Source organism: Berghia stephanieae, chromosome 5 (assembly GCF_034508935.2).
Source record: "Berghia stephanieae isolate SIO BIC M18660-M18661 chromosome 5, UCSD_Bste_1.3, whole genome shotgun sequence".
Taxonomy (NCBI): Eukaryota; Metazoa; Mollusca; class Gastropoda; order Nudibranchia; family Aeolidiidae; genus Berghia; species Berghia stephanieae.
In genome coordinates, this window is record NC_088364.1 from 58,214,469 (window position 1) to 58,236,915 (window position 22,447).

General features: G+C 31.7%; 1 protein-coding gene across 7 annotated transcripts in view; it reads right to left on the reverse strand.

Moving 5' to 3' along the window:
- Window positions 1-22,447, reverse strand: part of LOC144973315 (regulator of G-protein signaling 7-like) — a 61,447-nt gene that overhangs the window by 11,412 nt on the left and 27,588 nt on the right. The window contains exons 5-17 of one of the 7 annotated variants that reach the window (XM_078915600.1): window positions 22,155-22,219; window positions 18,897-18,973; window positions 17,607-17,688; window positions 16,157-16,258; window positions 14,720-14,781; window positions 14,093-14,206; window positions 13,559-13,765; window positions 12,383-12,478; window positions 11,611-11,739; window positions 11,246-11,416; window positions 6,800-6,835; window positions 5,127-5,217; window positions 1,837-1,961 (exon numbers count right to left, since the gene is read on the reverse strand). In XM_078915600.1, the coding sequence (XP_078771726.1) occupies window positions 5,169-5,217; window positions 6,800-6,835; window positions 11,246-11,416; window positions 11,611-11,739; window positions 12,383-12,478; window positions 13,559-13,765; window positions 14,093-14,206; window positions 14,720-14,781; window positions 16,157-16,258; window positions 17,607-17,688; window positions 18,897-18,973; window positions 22,155-22,219 (1,190 nt within the window). In that variant the 3' untranslated portion in view covers window positions 1,837-1,961; window positions 5,127-5,168. Of the gene's footprint in view, window positions 1-924; window positions 1,962-5,126; window positions 5,218-6,796; window positions 6,836-11,245; window positions 11,417-11,610; window positions 11,740-12,382; window positions 12,479-13,558; window positions 13,766-14,092; window positions 14,207-14,719; window positions 14,782-16,156; window positions 16,259-17,606; window positions 17,689-18,896; window positions 18,974-22,154; window positions 22,220-22,447 lie in introns of those variants that run through there. The other 6 variants (XM_078915598.1, XM_078915596.1, XM_078915594.1 and 3 more) reach the window with 6 other exon arrangements.

A 22,447-nucleotide genomic window follows, 5' to 3' on the forward strand; every position in this document is an offset into this window, starting at 1 on the left:
AATATAAAGAGAAATGTACATTGAGATTGAAGTTAAAAAATAAGAATAAAGCCATAATTTTTTTTAAAGGGTTCGTTTACAGTAAAGCAAAATATGAATGAAAATACAGGAAAATTACAAACGATGATGGTAACGATAGACACAGAGACATTTTTTTGCATTCTTTTGGCTATAGAAAAACATTCCAAATATAACTTCATGTTTAGCAAATACAAAATGTAACTGGTGCCAAGAGTATTATTTCCTCAGAGATTATGAGACTGATTTTAAAACAAGTTTTCCACATTAAGAGGTTCCTCCGATAAAGTGTGATTATTTTTTAACTTTACTACCAGGATTTTAAGTGTGTGATCATTCAAAACCTTTGCTCATGAGCAAATGACCTGGTGACAAACAGAACATTTAAATCAAGATATTAAATGGACAAAGCACATATGACCACACAACTCATAAGCAATCCTAAATCCCTCGACTCAAATTCAGAGAAAATGCGTGAAATTACCAAGAACTTGCTATGACTTAAATAAAATTTATATAAATTTTGGTCTTTGACGTTTAATAATACCTAATATAATATTTTGTCCATTGATTGAAAAACAATTTTGTTGGCAATACATAAATGATAATAAAATGCAGATGTAGAAATCTCACAGCTCATATAAGACATTCTTCATAAGTATTCTTTAATCAATCAACCCCTTACACCACAACTATAAGCTTTCAATTGCATCAGGGTAAAAGATATAGCAAGTCTAACAAAGCAGATTTTGACGGCAGACATTTAAGAATAAAAGAAATAAATCCACACATGACCTTTTTTGACTTTTTTTGGATTCAACAACAACAAATAGTCTTTAAAATATTTTTAAAATAACCGGATTATTCCTCGAGTTTTCTTTTATATAGTTGTATATCAGCTAGCGCCTCTACTCTTCAACTTGTACTGTAATTGAATGAAATGCACAAAGATTAAAATTAGGTTAATTTCTATAAAATGTTTAACAATACAAATGCATTTAATTCTCTTATTGTATTACAAGAAGCAATTACTTCTAAAAAATAAGAAAAAAAAATCCCCTCTCCTCCTTTCCTATGCATGAGCAAATAAAACAAAAATTAGAAAACTCATCGTTTGAATTCTACTGTTGAAAGCATTTCTACCAAATAATGATTTTTCCTTCCAAGCCTTTATTTCCCAAAATAAAAAAAATGCATTTAATAGGATTGATTCTTTCAAAAACGGAGTGTATTGTAAAGCTAATTTATAACGAATAAATTTTGAGAGACTTTTTAAAAACAAGTAATCTCCCCCAAATAAAATAGGGATACTCTAAAAAGGATACATAATCTACAGTCAAAAATTTTCTCAATATTTTTGCTGATAAATTTAATAAATCTGTGGCATAGTTTACATTTGTAAACAATAAAAGAAAATAACCTGTTTGAATATAAAACCCAAAATCATATTGATAATCTGCCACAAATTATATTCTAAGCACACATCTGACTCTCTCTGGGATCTGCCTATCATATCATCTTATCTTTTTATCAAGGGAAACCATTAAGTAGTGGGGAAATTCCCTTCTTTGATAGAATGTATTGATTTTTAGTCAAAGCTGAGTGCCACTGCCTTATTCATATGGTATAGTATTGAAACGCATCTCAAAAAACATCATATATCAAATTTGAAATGTTGGATAACTCTCTTCATTTGCATTTTGGTTTATTTGTCAGTATACAATTAAAAACTATACATCTAATCTACTCCTTCCCATGGTGCGACAACGTTGGTTTTACTAGGGACTGTGATTGCAAGACAAGAAGTATTTGATTCCCCTTTGTTGTTATCAGCCATATTGTGTATGGATGTGTGTTTTGGAACCTCTAACTGCTTGCTTTTACGAGGACTCTCATTTGGTGAGCGTAGACTATGGCGTGCTTTCAGGTTAGGGGATGTGTCACTGTAATTAAAGAGAAAAATAAATGGTCAAATCTATGCATAGTGGCAGTAAGATATAGAAAAATGTTTTAAACAGCTATTAAATGAAACAAAATTCTATATTTAAGATGACAATAAAAAGTACAACCATTAAAACAAATTCATTCCTTTATTAACATATATATTTTGTGGCTGTTCTTCAGTTTTTATCATATCTTCAACCGGTTTTGAATATATTAGATTTATATATAGGGATCATGTCATCAATTAATCATTTATCATCTCTTGTTTTAATTTACTTTTAACAGTTTGACAGCACCTCGGACAGTTAGGGTTATATCAATGCCTATTACCACTTTTGATTCATTATGAGAGAATCTCAATAAAATATCTTTTCTTTATGTAATATCATATCAAACAGTCATGATGAATATTAGATTGGTTACACCTTGAACAATTCATAATTGCATTTGCAAATTCCATCAATTTTTTTTTACATGAGAGGCTGTGACAAAAGGCAATCACATTTTGAAGGTTACACAAAAACATCATCAAGTCAATGAGCAATGCTTTTGGCCAGCGTCATACAAAGCCCAAAAGTATATTGACCAATAAAAAAAATTCTTATAATCCTTATTACCAGATTTGGGTGATATTAAAATGTGCAGTAATTTCCATTAAACTAACAGTAGCATTATGATCTACATTAACCGAAAATAGGGGAAAATGGCTAGGGGCAATACAATGGACTAATTGATTAATTTTTGTTTATTATCATCATCAAAACGTTTTATTATTATTTTGAGTGTTTTCTTTTCCATCAAAAGTTAACCAAATGTTCTGGAGTTTTTTTGTTGTTTTTTTAATAATTTTTTAAAAATTTCATAACATATGACATAAAAATGATCTATTGTCACAGTATATAAAAGCAACCAAAGCAAGCCCCGTGAAATATATATAGTAGGTTAAGAGATTTTCTTTTTTCAAAATATATTGAACCATTTTTGTTTCTATTACATGTCAAAACTAAGAAAATAAGTAAGAATATAAATACATGTGTGGCAATTCAGGATATTTTGAATTTGAGAAATATTACATTAAGTAGTGGTAAAATAAGAATTGCAAGTGTTGCTAGTCAAGTACTTAGTGTAGTGTGAGACTTGTAAAATGAATCAGAGAAAATTTTAAGTTATGGCATGAGGACACGCATCTTACATACGCAAGTGTAACTTATGTACAGAGCAAACCCACCTAACCAAGTGGCTATGATACATGGCAACAGGTAGTAAATGCGTGAGTCAAAATAACAACAAGTAAAATGGGTCATCTTGCTCTATAGTATGAAGTGGAAATTTGGTTCATTTTGGCCCAGACAATGCACTGTGGATTTTCACGTAAGCCTCGTCTATTGAACTTAACATTTTTATAATTGTAAGGATTTGCTGAAGAAATTCCAAAAACTAAATATATATTTCAAACATTTTCAAGATGTAAATCTTCTATTTCTTCATGACGGATAAAATTGCAAACAGATAGTGTTGCAATATTAATCAAACAAACCAAAAAAAACCCCACAAAACCCCCAAAAAAACCCATAACTAAATAGATAAATAAGTAAATATAAATGAATGAATAAATAGATAAATAAGTTATTAAAGATAAATAAATAAATGAGGATTCATTGTGATTCAGTTGCAATGAGAAGGATGCATTTCAGTCAAGCAAGAAAATTAAAACATATCATTTAGCTCAATTCGCTCATTTCTTGCTTATTTACAACATTTAAATCCTATACATTTAGAAGCAAAGCAATGCGTTTTTTAAATTTTAAATGCTCATTACAATTTTTTAAAAAAATCATTACCATTAATTTAATATTTCAAAAATAAATATAATTCGATCAATTGACAGCTGATAAGGCATCTGGAAGTCCATGGTCAGATATCATTCAAAATGGTATATTGCTAAATCTCTTATCTCAATAAATAGGAAATGAATCAGTTTAGCCTTATGTCTTAGCTAGTGAAATTTGAAAATTACAATATTGGAGCACTTTACACAACAGCTGCAGTATAATATTTATATATCTATATATATATCTAATATTTTTTACTTAAAGTTTGAGCTCCAATGATTACATGTAATTTATTGTAATTTTAGTTTTAACGTACAGAATGTGAGATTTAAGAAATAAATGGTACATTTTCATATTCATTACGATAAAAAGCTTAAGATATATGATACTGCCATAAAAAGCTAACTTCATCACTCCTTTCAAAAACAAATGAAATCTTTTAAAGCATTCTAAAGCATCTAATTGCCATTTTTGAGAAATGAAAAAAATAATGAGACAAGAATTGGATTCAGTCCAGTCAGGCTTAATTTGAAACATTCCACATTTTTTTATTCTTTCTGGTTTTGAATATATTGTACATATTCTTCAAGGGATGGAATTCAAGTCTTATATATTCGTGCTTTTACAACCAAAGAAGCCCTATAAATTGCATTCATCAAAATTAAGTTGTTTTTTCATGCTTATGATATTTCCAATACATAAGTATACCTTAGATTTATAGATTTACTTAAAGTAATAAGTGGAATAAAATATAAGAGCTTAAAAAAAAACAAAAAAACTTCTTTTCTTATGTCATCACGATAATGATTCCTTTGTTTATCTATCATTCATTCATTTGTTTTTTCTATGTCAATTTGTTTATTTATCAATCTATCATTCTTCATAGCTATTTAAAGCTGTTAGTATGGCGTCTTACTACACCAATGACATCAAGGGAGGGGAACATTGCCACAATAATTTTACACAAGCTATTCGACGACTAATAATATATCAATCATTAAATTTCTGCTTGCACTGCCCAAAAAAAGAAAAAATGTAAAAAAAAAAGGAGTTGGGGAAACCCTTGAATAAAAATGTCTTAAATATATACAGTGTACAATCCCATTATATGGAGTTAAAACCTATAGTAACTCACTTGATCCTTATGGCATAATAAAAACAAAATAATGATATTAAAAATTTAAACAAATGACAAAATACAGATAAATATTTAGGGGTTCCAATTCGGACACCCTACGGCATTCACCGTAGAGCAGTGTTCAGATTTAACACAGCCAGATATAAATACATGATAAATTTAAGCTAATTTCGGACCTTGTCTGTATTACCTACTTAATTAAACAGTTTCTTAAAGCCATTGTATCACTTGGAAGATCAGGTACGAGTCTCTCTCCCTCCCTGCTTTCTCTCTAATTCAAGGCAACTTGCAGTCGGATTAGCAGTATCATTCGCAAAATAGAAAAGGATTTTTCTTATTTTGTTTTGTCAAACATCATTTGGAAACAAAAATAATTATATCTATGTTTCTTTCTTGATTTATTCATCAAAATAGACAATTCAGACACCCAGTTGTTCCAATTTAGACTTCAAGTTGTTCCCATTCAGAAGTGGGATTGTTGCAATTCAGACATGGCTTTTTGATTTGTAATTTGAAAATTCTTCAAGACATAATGATGAAGTTTTCTTTGCAATCAATCAACATGAATTATTATTAGAATTGTAATCAAAATGTCCATTGTTTCATAAAAGTAGTCCATACGAGATATAAAACTCATGTTGCCAGAGTTTATCCTGGTTGCTATGGTGTTAAAGGGACGGACACTTGCAAATGCTTGCTATCCTTTGGATAGCACAAGTATTTTGCAAAAAAATTTATGCTAGATGTAACAGACCCATCTACCCAATCATTGCTAAGGTCAGCTACTCTAACATTTCTGAGTGGACAGGGCGAGTCAGAATAAAAAACTCGACCGTAATCATGATTGATTTCGCCAGGTTTGAGTTAAACTGTAAACTGCCTTTACACTAGGCTAATAAGGCTAGTCTAGTTGAATACTAAACTGCTTGAAGCTTGTTCTGTAAAAAAGTATTAAGCAAAAAAGTTGTGAAAAAGAATAATTTTGTTCCTTTTTTAAGAGTTGTTTTAGTCGATTTTGTTCAATACCTTTTAGGCTAGTCTACTTGGTTAGTCTGCATTAAGTCTGAGCAGGATCTGAACCAATGCTAATGGGTGTTTTCAATGCCCCAGATGATCATGTCAGATTTGTCACTAGCAGTGTCGCAATCGTCACAAGGGATGTCTCAATAGTCAAATAGGTGTTTGATTTGGCACAACGTGATGTCATAATTGGAACATTGGGTGTCTGAATTGTGACATATGACTGGGTCCCACAAATCAAGGCCAAACACAAAAACAGAGGGTGAAAATAGACAAGTTTTCTATTAAAATCAATTGCTTAATGGTGTTTGCAACACACGCAACAGCTATTTTCACAATTACTATCAGTGTGTGGCCATTGGAAGTCGCTGAGCGGAGAGAGGTGTCCAAATTGGCAAACCCCACCCTATCTTTATATCAATATAGAATTTAGGCTATATAACAGACTATTTAACCTGACATTGTGGTTCCATATTGTAATGGCAATATGAATGAGCAAAAGATTAAAAATTATAGACATTATGATTTCAATCATCCAATGATACTTATCCTGGGTCAATGAAAACCAAGCTCTGTAAATCAAGACTACATTTTTTAATCTGTAATCTCAATAGCATCTACAGCTTTTGGAATGGAAATGCAATTTGATCATTTTTAATCTAATTCTAAAAGTGATCTTTGTTCACAACTTTCATTTATTGTTATTTATTTTTTTATTACAGCACAAATCATGTAACAAAAACATACCAAAGCATATTTACACCATATGCACACCAAAGCATCCAAATTGACAGGTGTTTTTAGCAAATGAAAGGGCTACAACAAATAAAAAAATAAATCTTACCACCTTGCCAAACTGCTATCTGAAGAATTCAAGTCCCGCCTGAAAGGTTGTGGAGTGGGAAAACAAACAGACAAAAATGCTCTCATGTAAGAATTAAAATAAGATGCCAAAATGTGTTAAAAAGTATTTCACAACAATTATCCAAAAATATGCAGCCATACCATTTTTTGTTGGGTTTTTTTTTAATACACAAACAAAACTATGTAACGACAATATTATTTTAAAAATGAAAGCAAACATCTAAAATAAACTAGTAAATTATAAAATTATAAACCAATAACACTCCTGCCCGGCCATACACAAGTCTTAAAGTCTTCAGATCTTAAAGAAGGCCGTTTGGCAATATGCCTATAGGCCCATCACTGGCAAATTATCATATCGGTCCGTCACAATACTCTAAAGTATGCTTCTAGTCTAGTTTTGAATGTTTCTTTGTTTAGATCTTCAGTTAATAAGAGTTGGCAGGGCGTACTAATGACTTAATTTTATAGGGATAATGGTGTATTAACATGTATGGATTGTTCTTTCAAATGGTTGTATGTACTGGTAAGTCTTCAAGTGGTGTTTCTAACAGAAAGTAATTTTATGTAGAATTGAATGTTGATGAGTTTAACGGTTTTATGTGAAAATCAAGATCAGGCCTCTGTGCGTCGTATTAAATCTATCTTTTAAAGAGAAAGATTTATTAAAATAACATGTCCATATCCAAAAAAAATAATTCAATTATCATATTTAATGTCTATATCAGAGCTGCAACTCTAAGTCAGTATAACGGAAATGTGGGTATAAATGGACAGGAGTGTAAGGCATATCTAATCAATGTTAACATTAAATAAATAGTTTTTTTTTTTTTTTAATGTAATATATTAAAAATAGTTATAAATGTTTACCCCGCGCCCCATTAGGTTTATCTGACCACTGCATGCTCTTGCTACTCCCCACCTACCGCCCTGTTTTTAAACGTGTAAAACCAGTAAAGAAAAGTGTACAGATCTGGAACGGAAGTGTGTGTGAAGATTTGCGTGGTTGTTTTGAATGCACTGACTGGAATGTTTTTATCGAATCATGTGATAGTGTGGATGAGCTGAATGACTGTGTGAGTGAGTATTTAAAATTCTGTGAACAGCTAGTGTCTTGTAAAAAAGAAATAAAATATTATCCTAACAATAAGCCTTGGATAACAAAAGATCTAAAACTTTTATTGAACCAAAAGAAAACTCTCTATACTAGTGGAAACAAAAAAGATCTGAAAACAAAACAAAAAGAGATAAAGAGGGTAATATCTAGTTGTAGAGACAAGTACAAAAATAAAATTGAAAAATGCTTTTCTTCTGGGGATATACGGGACACGTGGCGGGGGCTTAAAACTGCTGTTAACTATAATCCAAAGCCCACGATTATATCAGAAGATATCGAAATTGAAACTTTAAATAAATTTTATTCACGTTTCGACACAGCAAACAAATTTGATATTGAAAATGAAAAACATAAATTAGACAGGGCTTTGGAAGATGAAATGGCTGTTGAGGTCAGTGAAGAGGAAACGAGATTCGTATTTTCGAAACTAAACGAGAGGAAGGCTGCTGGGCCGGATGGATTGAAAGGAAAACTATTAAAAGAATGTGCCCACCAGCTTTCCCCCATTTATACACATATTTTTAACTGGTCCCTCCAATGCGTTTCAATCCCTGAAATTTGGAAAACTTCGAAAATTATTCCTGTTCCAAAAAAAGAAAAACTTGAAACTATGAACGATCTCAGACCTGTTGCACTGACTTCAATAGTCATGAAATCTTTAGAAAAACTTGTTCTTATTAAAATTAGGAATCAGTTTATGCCATTGAGTGATAGTCATCAATTTGCTTACAAACCAGGACGTGGCGTAGAGGATGCCATTTTGCTGTTTACAAACAACATCTACAGGCATCTAGATCACGCTAGGAGCTATTGCAGATTGCTTTTTGCAGATTTTTCTTCAGCGTTCAATACAATGCAACCCCAGTTGGTTGTTCAAAAATTGACTAGTCTGAATTTAAACAAGTATATAATTGCTTGGGTGCTCGAATTTCTTACGGAGAGAGCACAATATGTTCAATTAGGGCAAAACAAATCTTCCTGTATAACTACAAATACTGGCGCTCCTCAAGGTTGTGTATTGTCCCCTGTATTATTCACAATATACACGAATGACTGTAGAAGTCAAAACCTGAGTGTACCTTTAATAAAGTTTGCAGATGACACCGCTCTTCAAGGCCTCATAACAAATGGCAACGAAGTGGCTTATAGGCAAGAAATTGATAGATTTGTGTCTTGGTGTGATGCCCACCACCTAGAGCTTAACATAAGCAAGACAAAGGAGCTAGTGATTGACTTTAGGAGAGTGAAGGAACCGATAGAACCGTTAAAATTAAAGGACCAATTCGTCCAGCGAGTTCCTCACTACAAATACCTTGGTGTAACGATTGATGACAGGCTCAAGTGGGATGAACACTTGAAAATAATTAGGCATAAGATGTGCAGACGTACATATTTTTTATCAAAACTCTCTCAGTTTAGAATAGATAAAACCCTCTGCACATTATTTTATAGAGCAGTAATCGAAAGTGTTTTGTCATTTTGTATAACAGCTTGGGGAGGCAATTGCTTAGCAGTGGAAAGGAACAAAATAAATTCAAATATTAAAAAATCCATTAAACGCTATATAAATGATGTTGACGATGTAGATCTTTTATACGAGAAATTTTGTATAAATAAAATAACTAAAATATTAAATGACCAGTATCATCCACTAAGACCATCAATTATTATGTCAGAAAGAAGTGGTCGCCCTTTCTCTATTTCAACGAAAACAGAGAGACAACCGAAAATCTTTCCTGCCGTCCAGTATTAGGCTGTATAACAACAAGCAATAATCATTTTATATAATTATTTCTCATTTTTACTTTTTAAAAATATAAATATTAATTTATTAATTTATTTGTTTTGCAATCTTTTCAATTTTCAATTTATAGTGACAGTTTTAACTATTTTACAGTGTTGAAATTATTCATATTATAAAGCGCAGCTCTGGTTATAGAGCTGCTCCTTTTTTATATATATACATCCTATTTCCATTGTATTTTTATCTTATGTGTAAATTATAACACGTCTGTACAAAAAATTTCCTTTTTGGGATGCAATAAAGTATTATTATTATTATTATTATTATTATTATTATTATTATTATTATTATTATTATGTATCATTTGTTTGAGATTATACCCTTTCCCTTTCCCCACCCTCACCTTTAATATTAAAAGCTTTATGTATTTTCGCTTTTTATTGCACAGAGCATGGCAAGCTCCTGTTTACATCTTCCCTGGTTTTATTGTAAAATTGGTTATGAAATTCATGCATGCAAAACATGCAACCTGAAATGGACATTTTTATCTAATTCTAAAAAAGTAAGATGTAATGGCGGGCAAACGAATGCACGATGATATCCTTTAAGGTAGTTTAGTGATCTTAGCATCAAGTTCAGTCGTGATAGTGCATTGATAAAGTTTGTTTTAAGAAAGCATGTTTTTAGAAGATAAGTTTGTAAAATTGTCCATATTTTACCTTATGTGATTGGCTCTTGAATAGAGTATTCTTTGATTTTTTAAAAACTTGGGTAAATATCATTTTGAGTAACAGTTACTTCCTTAATTCTCAAATGATCAAAAATACATAAATATAGTTAAGCAGATTTGGAAAATCGTGTTTGAATTATAAAGAGAGAGAAATTCAAAGCATGGCTAAATTTAAATATTTAAATATTATTTTCAACTTTTATTGTTTTTAAGATGGAGAGTTTATACAGGTATTCGTTTCATTAATAAAGATTCTAAATAAGCATTTTTTTACAAGCAATTCTAGAATGAAACCTAATAACTGTAAATTACACAACCATTCTCACGGTCAAGAAAAATGTAGCACTGTCTATGCAGGAGAAAAAAAGTTCCTTGCATCTTTCAAATAAAAAATACATATGGCCATTCCACCGTGCAATATTTCATTCCATTGTCATCAAAAAAAAATATTTAAAAATCAATGTAATGCAACCAAGTTATTAGTCATGTCAAGGAATATAACACAATAAAATTGAAAAATAAAATATGTATATCAAACCCAAAACAATCTTGCAGAAAAAAAAATATCAAAGAGGAACTTAAATTGTTTGGAAAAAAGAAATGATCTTTCAATTGTAATCAAGTCAGAGTAAAAAATATGAAAAAACTGCATTAATCAATAAACTCAGCTTCCAAATTGCATTTATATATTTTTATATAAATGACTTTCTCCAATAAAAAAAAAATCATTATAGTTATAATCTTAAAAATTCACTTGTCCAATTTTCGTTCCTCTTGTCCATTCTAAGTTGCAAAATGATTTTGAAGAATAGTAAAATGTGCACATGCATGGTCATACCTGAAAGAAACCGGGCCTTTATCATCGAGTTCTCGTAAATTCCCTGTACTGTAGGAATGATGGGTAACTCCTGGATTATCGTGCTCTGAATCTGTCCCAGCACTACCCCTTCGTTTGGGTTTGGGGCTTGGGGTCAATGTTTGCTTCTTTCTTGAGCCAAAACTGAAAAATCTGGCAAAAAAAATCAATTTTAAAAAAATTAAAAGTATGTGGAAAATGTATAACACTCGTTTCTACATGGTTTCAAACAGGCTGTATATATTTAATTGTCTAATCGTAAATGAAGATGAAAAAAAAAAAAAATTAAAAGATCAGAAATACTTATTTGTTCAAAAAAAATTGTTAAAAAAAGACAAAACACTTACTTTTTTTTCCCTCCTGAATGACTAGCATTACTTAGTAGAGTTCTATATTGATCAGATCGTAGAAAACGTTGGTAGGTATCCTTTTTCATTAAGCAAAATATTTGATCCTGGGCGGCATCAAATGTGAATCTTTGAATTGTGGAGAAAAGAAAATTGGAGGATTTTATTGACATTGCCACACTGATTATCTGTCCCAGAAATCATTGAACACAAACTTGACCAAAGATCAATGATAACCGCATTCTTTATCATGAAGATTTGCTAAAACCAATGATAAGGCTTTAAGAAAATCAAATAAAATAACTTGAGGAGCAAGAGAGAAAGAAAGAAAGAGAAAGAGAGAGAAAGAGAGAGAGAGAGAGAGAGAGAGAGAGAGAGAGAGAGAGAGAGAGAGAGAGAGAGAGAGAAGAGAGACAGACAGAGAGAGAGAGAGAGAGAGAGAGAAGAGAGAAGAGAGAGACAGAGACAGAAGAGAGAGAAGAGAGAAAGAGAGAGAGAGAGAGAAGAGAGAGAGAGAGAGAGAGAGAGAGAGAGAGAGAGAGAGAGAGAGAGAGAGAGAGAGAGAGAGAGGGGAAGAGAGAAAGGTGGAGTGGGAAGAATGGAGGGAGGAAAAAGAAAGAACTAAAAAATAGAATAAGAGAGTCAAAAATAACGATTAACATAATGTAACAAAAAAAAATCAAATCAAATCAAACATTAGAAGTTGGCATTGATTATGAATGTACCTAACATTGTACATAAGAGATTAACAACATATAATATTCCTAATTACCTGTTAAGTTTAGGTAGTTTGATATTTCTTTGCACCTCTTCACTGCATTTACTGTCAATGTTGACTTCTTGGGGAGATCCTTGAGTGAGGAAAAGCCTAATGAAAATAAAGTACAGAAGTCATTTTATATCCTCAGATAACAACAAAAAGAATAGAACTACGATATTTTTAAATTCCCAAAACTAAACAAATACATTTTTTTTTAAACCAAAAAACTAAATAACGTTCTAAAGAAAGGCAAAGGTCAAATGTATTATAAAGGCACAAAAGGATTTTTAAAAATTGTAAATCCATATAATTGAAATTACCCATATATTTACAATCTTGAGACCCATTCAACTAGATTTCCTCCGTTACTTTTGCTTGAACTTGTCAGTATCAATCTCATGCAAGAGCTGGTCAAACACATAGCACTATCCTTGTAAATAATCTTAAATCTTTAGTAGCATGATTGAATGCCTACTAAATGATATTAAATCACATTATGTATCTGATGATAACTGCAAACCTATTTCTATCATCATAACAGCATAAGCATGGTTAGCACTATTTTCTTGATGAAAATGGGTTAGAATATAATAAAAGGAAGCTTCTTGGATTCCAGAACAGAAAAAAAAGACACTGGGTGGCAGCGAATAGATTAATTTCTAACACAAGCCATTTCAAGCAGGTTTATTCTGGTGGATTTGCTCACTCATTCATAGTTCCCGGAAGTGATGTCTGATACAATTCATTTTTTTTCCTATTTTTTTTTCTATTCATTTGATGATGGACCTTTTATTTATGCAGTAAGCGCAGGAATTTCCTGACATATGTAAATCTTTCAAATTTTAATCTAACACCCTTTTCAGCATGTACTTATCTAGGCAGCATCTTTACTTTACAGAGCTTTTGAAATTATAAAATTACAGGAAAAAGATCCAGCGCACTCACTAGGATTTGAACCCACAATCTTCCAATTCTAAGCCTTGATCACTGGGCAATAAAATCACGTCAAACAAGTGATAGGTTTGTAAATGATAAAGTACATCAAAGAAAGGTAAATATGTGGGTGTTCAAAAGGTTTAAGAGTTCTAGGCAAAGAGAAAATCAGATTCAATGGAGTAAGATGTAAATATTTTGACTTAACAGGGACAAATGCTAACAGATTTTACATAGGCAAATAACTCAACTTACTCAAATATTCTTTTAGTTCGTATTGAAACCTCAGACTGAGGACAAAACTTTAAAGCTTCACATTCAGCCCAAAAACTGAAATTTTCATGACTGTATTCCTTAAGTAAGAACTGCTCAAACTCATGTCGTCCCCTTGCATCAGAGAGAAGAGCTTGCAAACTAAAGGACCACTTCTTCACTGCCTGCTCACTTGGTATCTCGGTGCTGCTGGGGATAAAAGAAAAAAAAATCTATAAAAAATGTAAAATGCTAAATAGATATGCTAAGCAATTTCTTATGATACTTTATTCTTTCTGTCAAATTTAAACAAAATGTCGGATTGTCAGACAAATCAATTGAAGTGAGAAAAAAACAACAAATAACCCCCAGAAAAAATTGAAGTGAGATCAAATATTGGAACCTAAGACAATTGACAGATAGAAATTGCCACATTTTAAAATCCAAATTGAAATCCAAAACGAGGAGTATAATTTTGTACAGATATCCTTGAATAAAATGAAAAACAAAATTATTGATAGTATACAATATACGAACTTGTCATCACATATTTCAAAGAACGTTGTATCATCTGAGATCCAAGGGTTAGGGGGCACACACGGGGTCAACATAGCATCCAGGTCATGATACAGTTCACTAAAATGTTCAAGGCTGGTTCAAAGAAAATGGACAAAACAATATTTGAACACAAGTCTATAGACATTAACAGATCAATTATTTAAAATATGTTCAGCAAATGGTTTTGGGCTTTGCCATATTTCAATCGTTTTTTGACATTTAATCCCAAAATTAACACAAAGCGTACCTGAATCCAGATCAATAATAATTTTTTGCAATCGATTTAAGAGTGGCTCTTAAAACATTATTCATTTAATTTACTTGCAACAAAACGGTAATAGTTTTTTTTTGTCATAAAACAATTGAAAACGTTTTTTGTAATAAATCTTGTAACAAATTTAAACATGAACATATTTGGTGCTGGAAGCTAATAACCTTACTGTCTAAGATTATGATTTAGTCTTCAGACGTTAAAATTTACAATCAAGAATTAAGATTTTCAAAAACTTCTTTTTTTTAAATGTATGTACATGCATCTCATATTAAATCTTAATTAAACTGAAAATAACATTGTAGTTTGTATAAAAGATTAAGATTTTTTCATACTTTTCAATTGCTTTGGAAGTCTTCACACGACGTATACTAAAAGCCTTCTTTAGGTACTGCACCTGAAATAAATACCCAAAGAGGAAACTAAATGACTTTGGTTCAAGCAAAAAAGGTTTTAGTTTCAGATTAAATCATGTGAGAATTATAACATGAGGAAATCATAAAACAATAGTACAACTCTGATTTGTTTGTTGAAATGAAGAACAAAACAAAAACACAAAACAAACAACAACAAAAAAAACAAAAAAAAAAAAAGATTGAAAGAGAAAAAAATGAATGAAAAGAGGGTTGGTAATTTATTCTAAGTTTGAACAAGTTGTCCAAATGCACTGATATATTATATAAAATATACAGAGTTATGCACTTACAATTATTCAAAAATTTCATTTAGTTCAGCAATCACAGTACATCTTTCAACGCTTCATTTAGCTTTCACTCCAACATGTCTTCATAAGCAAATCGCAAACCTTTTCCACTCGTTTTTCAGGTTTTGTTCTATGCTATTCTCAGATATAGCTTTCATCAAAGATACCGGATGCTCTCATTTATCTCTTTCCCAGAGTTTCAAAACTTGTGTCCCCCTGGTTGTGCTGTATGTTGGTTTGGTAAAATCATGACAAATCACCTCCAACTCTATTCTATTTTCTATTCAATTCAGATCTGTCCTGTTCTCGTCCATAAAATGTTTTCATTTATCATTTTGTTAATTTATTTGATGTCCATCATTTTCTCAAGCAATAATTAATAATTGTCTGTAAATTTAAGATAACTATTGTTTTCTTCCAATTCTTTCATCTGTAGATAATAAATAGTTCACATTGGAAATAACCATTCTGAGTTTTTGTTTATTTTCAGAAACCCTTTAGGCCTTTGTGTGTCCATTGATGGGTCATTATTATTCAAGTTAACTCGAGTTTTAGTTGTTCCCAGTATGGGAAAGAAATAGAATCAGTTCCAATGTTTTTTGGGGTTTTTTCTGTTCAGTGCTTCAACAACGTGATAATGTTGATTTTTCAAAATTCTTCTAAAATTTTCATTCCCCATTTGGTTTCAAATGATGGGACAAAGTTGTCTGCTTTTATCTTTAATCATGCTTTAAAGGGGAAGAACATTTCCACTTGCTTGAACCGTATATTTGGAATTCATTTTCTCATGGCATGAAAGAGGGTCCAAGCAATAAGTTGAAATTTTTAAAAACATCGACAAAAGAATCACATTTTCATGGCAAACTTTAAATACTTACTCTTTATGTTATAATTATTAATTATATTTTTTAAATTATCTTACGATGTTTTGATTTTACTCCCTATCCCAATTTACAAAGTAATGAATCTTTACAAATATCATTTTTTGTAATAATTATCAAAATTATCAATTTCAGTTCAAAACCTGTAAAAGATTTATTTCCACTCAAAGGCAAAAGATATATATTACCTCTTTATTCAGTAAATCTTTGTTCTTTTTTCTTCTAGCAACAATCTGACTGGGTTGGAAGTTCCTCTTAGGTTTTTCCTCCAATGTTTTCATGACACCAGGCTAATGAATTTAAAAAATATGATCATTGTACAACTTTCTATTATATAATATAACTTCATTGCAAACAATTTTCTCATCAGCATTGATTGAAAATCTAGGATGTGTCTAAATCTATCCGAAAGCGCTCTACCATAGACATGCTTCCTTTCCTGAGAATATTTGTTACTGTCCTTTGCAGAAGACTTTCTATAAGTTTTTTGGATGTGATTATAAGATTATAACAATGCCTTGATGTATCGATGAAAGGAACAGTGACCTTCCACAATAATAATAATAATAATAATAATAATAATAATAATAATAATAATAATAATAATAATAATAATAATAATAATAATAATAATAATAATGCTGAAAACTTATATAGCGCTATAACTCCAAGACACCAAACTCAAAGTGCTTAAATTAAATATCACTTTGGCTGAAACATACTTATTCACTGTTTTTTGGGGGGGTTTTTTTGGCAAGCCTGGTACTTACCTGCCTGGCTTGCACACACAAATCGATTAATCTAAGTTTCATTTGTGCCATGATAGAAACCAAACTAAGCGGCTTGGTATTCTCAAGACCCTTACAAACCAATTCCTGTCCCAGCTCTAGTATATATAGTGTGACACACAGACAAAGACACACGTACACACACACACTTGCAAACCAATTCCTGCTCTAGCTCTTGTATATATAGTGTGACACATAGATACAGACACAAGCTTACACAATCACACACAATCACACAAAGCATTCTCTGACAACATAAAATGTCTTTTAAAAGTTTCTAGGCTATATTATTAAAATTGAAGATACCATAATCACAAATGCCATATGAAATTAAGGCATATTTTTTTGGCATATTTTGTACATTCACATTATTGACAATTTTTAACCACATTGTAATCTTACTGCTTACTTACCGTGGGCCATTGTCTATTTATTGCTTTCTCAGAAAAATAAAATAAAACCCAATGATATAGATCCTTTCTGAAATTCATATCATATCATTTCCACATGACATCGTGATAAATTATAAGAACTTCTTAATCTTTTCTGAATTTTATCTTGCCATTTTATAAATCGAAATTTTACCCATTTCTATTATCACTATTACTATTAAATGGCTGCCATTTGATTTTTTAGCTGATTTTTTTCTGTGCTATCTCCATGACGAATCTACATGATTTTTACAAGGAGCAACTTTTTAAGATAAACTGTGTGATTGAATGTAAAATGAATGGCATTTGACTCCATTCTAATATCTCTAGTAAGTAATTTAAACTGGCTAAGAAAACATTTACAGGATAATCTAACTCTTATAGAGAGATAACATGCATCGTTTATGGGACTCCCTTACAGGAGGCCTGTGTAGTCTCCAAAATGCTCTTTCTTGACTATCACTGATCGCCTTTTCTGTCCTCCTCTTTTCTTTTGTCAACCTGCAATAAGAGATTTTTAAAATGATTACCTTGTGTGTGTGTGTGTGTGTGTGAGAGAGAGAGAGAGAGAGAGAGAGAGAGAGAGAGAGAGAGAGAGAGAGAGAGAGAGAGAGAGAGAGAGAGAGAGGTGGGTGTGAAGGAAACTGTGTTCAGAGATAATAAATAAAATAATAATATTACCATAACAAAACAATACAAGATTCAACATGACATCTGTAATGAAACTGATCACAAACTATCCCTTACTGTTATGACTGCTAAGTGAAAATAAAGTGAGAATGTATTGACAACTTTTTATACTTGCGATTCATTAATTAGAATTGGGGTGAGGTATTGAATATTTAGTGTTATTCATATTATGACTTATTAGTATTAATTTAATTTAAAATAAAATTTAAAAAGAAAGTCTGAAAGATCAATGTGGAATGGATGACACGAAGGACATCATCACGAGAATGAGGTGGAGATGTTATTTTTTTTGTTTGTTGCTTTAGGTCTCTTCCAACACAATTGAGGTTATATGAGAGACCGCTGAAACAAAAAAACAAGCAATCTAACAAAAATAGTACAAATGTCAATCAAAATCATAACCTAAAGATATCATAAGCTAAATTATAAATAACCAAGAACAAACAGGCAGAAGATTTACAGAAAAAAAAATATCCCCTGTCAAAAATACAATCACAAACCAAAGAAGCAGGATAGGCTAGTAAATAGAAGAAGAAACGACATCACTATCAGATCGTACACCCATGCGAACATCATAGGTATATGATTCAAGGGTGATGCTCCCATCCAACCACCCGCGAGGTGGAGATGGATAGGGCATGAGAAAAGAGGACGGAAATATCAGCAAAACTGCCCTATACTGGACATCAAAAGCTGGCAACTTGGAGAACAGTGGAGGAAGAGATGAGAGAGTTGGGGGAGTCCTGGAGCTCCCTGAAGATAGAGGTCCTTTGTTGCTGCCCTACATGCCAACAGGCATAAATGGGTAGAAAGTAAGTATATTGACAACTAGATACCTATAGATAAAAATTTGGAATTAGGATAGTGGAAATCATACAGTACCATAAACTAAACGAAAAAGAGGGATCTGAATGTAAACGATAAGCTTTACTACTCAAATTTGTATTTTCAAGTAAAATGTTAAGAGAGTCTTGCTTTACAGCTCTGAGACCTGACATATCTCCAAAGAAGTCACTTACTTCACTTGATCTTGAGCTTGTGTTAAAATGAACTCCCACTTGTCGCAAAGCATGCTCTGGAGTTTTGTAAGACTGGTCTGAAACAAAGAATATATAACATGTAGAATTCTAAGCGACCATGTGTGACTTTAATTCCAGAAGTCAAAGAGAATTATTTAACTTTGATGTCATTGAAGCATACTAGCTAATATCATAAAAGATCATAATTTTGGCTATCATTTTTACCCCGATGACTCACAAATTTACAAGTCTCGTTTTAAATCAAATATACCCCATCTTGTCTCTGACATTGAAATCTTTATTTTAGACATAAAAGACTGGATGATTCTGAAACTGAAGTCATTATGATAGGCAAACCAAACAATCTTAAAAATATAAGCAACTTCCAACTTGACTTCAACGATTGCAAAGTAATTCCATCTAAAAAAGTGAGAAATCTTGGAGTTGTTTTAAAGCATATATTTCGAGCTGTCAACTATCTGATGGCAAACATTTACATAACAGCTCATGGTTTCCCTATTACTGTCTAAATTGAACTATTGTAACATGACTTCTCTCTGAATCTCCAAGAGCTACAGTCTGTGGCAAATTCAGCTGCTAGAATTGTATTGATGAGAAGAAAAACTGACCATGCTACTGCCCTTATGGCAAATAAAATTCCGGCCACTGTTATTAAATGCTTAAATGGCCTTGCCTCCCACTATATTTCGGACCTTATTAAAAAGAAATCAAATTCTCGCATCTTAAGGAGCTCCAGCGACACCACATTGTTAATCGCACCAAAGAAAAATTCCTAAACTTAGTGATTGCTCTTTCAAATTTTTTGCCCCAAAAGTCTGGATCGCTCTGCCCAAGCAGATCAGAGAAAAGCTAGCAATGGAAACATTCAAAACACACCTTAAAACATTCTTATTCGAAAAATACTTTTACTTATAGTTCTTATTTGATAATTATGTAATCTGTGTCATGCCAGTTATGTTGTGTTGTACAATTCTATCATTATTCAATGAATTGTATTATTATTGTAAAGCGCTTTATTATCATCATCATCATCATCATCGTCATCATCATCATCATCATCATCGTCGTCATCATCATCATCATCATCATCATCATCATCATCATCATCATCATCATCATCATCATCATCATCATCATCATCCTTTTGACTTATGTGTAGAATGACAGTGTACCCTTTGTTGACATTAGCCATTGTTAGAATGTATATACATTACATGGTGTGATAATTGTATGACATTAGAAATACTCACACTCCATGGCCTTAACATTTAAAATTAATTCTGTAATCAAAGCTTTAACATAACAGTAATAGTAATAATAATAATAATAATAATAATAATAATAATAATAATAATAATAATAATAATAATAATAATAATAATAATAATAATAATAATAATAATAATAATAATAATAATAATAATAAATAATAATAATAATAATAATAATAATAATAATAATAATAATAATAATAATAATAATAATAATAATAATAACAATAATAATGCAAATAATAACACTAATAATAATAACAGTAATAATAATAAGAAGAAGAAGAAGAAGAAGAAGAAGAAGAAGAAGAAGAAGAAGAAGAAGAAGAAGAAGAAGAAGAAGAAGAAGAAGAAGAAGAAGAGAGGAAGAAGAGAAGAAGAAGAAGAAGAAGAAGAAGAAGAAGAAGAAGAAGAAGAAGAAGAAGAAGAAGAAGAAGAAGAAGAAGAAGAAGAAGAAGAAGAAGAAGAAGAAGAAGAAGAAGAAGAAGAAGAAGAAGAAGAAGAAGAAGAAGAAGAAGAAGAAGAAGAAGAAGAAGAAGGAAGAAGAAGAAGAAGAAGAAGAAGAAGAAGAGAGAAGAGAAGAAGAAGAAGGAAGAAGAAGAAGAAGAAGAAGAAGAAGAAGAAGAAGAAGAAGAAGAAGGAAGAGAAGACATCATCCCCAAAAAAACATCATTACGGGATATCACCTTTACCACCATTGTTTACAAGTCTTAAAGTGTTGCTTTCTTCACAAAATCTGCAATTTTGTGGCACAGGTTTACCTTCTAAAGTATCAAACAACATTTAACTATTATATAATATTCTTATATTTCAAGTGTTGAATCTTTAGACATGCGATAATTAACATAACTGTTATTGTCGGTATTCCACTGTCACTTCCCCCCCCCCCCCCCCCCCCCCCCCCCCCCCCCCCCCCCCCCCCCCCCCCCCCCCCCCCCCCCCCCCCCCCCCCCCCCCCCCCCCCCCCCCCGTCACTAATTCGTTTCACCAATTACCAAATCATAATAAAAGTCAATTACATAATTTGAGTGACTTTTACCCAATAAAAATATTGATTTTGTAATGTAAAGCACTGCTGAATATAACGAAACAATGATCAACGTACATAAACAACTAGCAGGGAGCATTGATTGTGACCTTTAGTGAGGTGAATTCTAATCTCACAACTGAGGGAGAGACATTTGCATTGAGAATCAATACATACTTATATACAGACTTTTTTTCTCTTTCCTTCTTCACGGTTAACTATTTTACTTCCTTCTTTTTAATACACAAAATACAGCAGACAATAGTCTTACCAGCACCGACAACAAAAACAAAAACTTGAGCTTTTTTATATAGCGAAATATCCACTAAATGTGCTCAAAGCGTTTTATAAGAGGTCACTAGCTAACAGCAACACTCAACATGCAGGACAAGAAATTACGCCTGTAAGGCGACATTACAATTTTTTCAAACATAGACAACACTGTTAATGGCCAGGTACTCATTTTACACTTGAGTACCAGTGAGAGAGTGTGAATAAAGAGCCTTTTCCTGGAATTCAACTATGTACCACTCAGAGCCAGACTCGAACCCAGGACCTTCAATCCGAAAGTAAGTGTTATACCACAGGACCACATAGCCACATAAAATAAAGTAAAACATACTTAAACAAAAATTAAAAAAGAGTTTATGCCTACCTCCATTTTGAACACTGAATCAATATAAAGTAAATATTTTGATTTTAAAAAATTCAAATCAATGTCTAGAATAGCCAAATCTGGATGTCAATCATATGTCAATATGTTCATAATAAAGCTGCTTTAATTGAACCCCCCCCCCCTCCCCCCCCCCCCCCCCCCCCCCCCCCCCCCCCCCCCCCAAAAAAAAAATATGAATATGAAAACCTGTGCAGATGTATCAAAGTTTGGGTTTCAAAATAGATTCGACTCTATGATTCAATGGGTAAATAAAAGCCACTTACTTGTTCATAATCATCCAAACCATGCTTTTGTTTGTTCCTCATTGAACGTTTCATGAGATGGATTGCTGTATAAAATTGTGAGAGAAAAAAACTGTTTAAATTGAAGAAAGATGAATCATATATTTCCAAACACTTGAATTAGAGATACAATGACATGATAATGTAACCTCCATGGCAACATTAAAGAAAAGAAACCAAAACAAATCGTCATGAAATTACATAATAATAATAATAGTAATAATAATAATAATAATAATAATAATAATAATAATAATAATAATAATAATAATAAT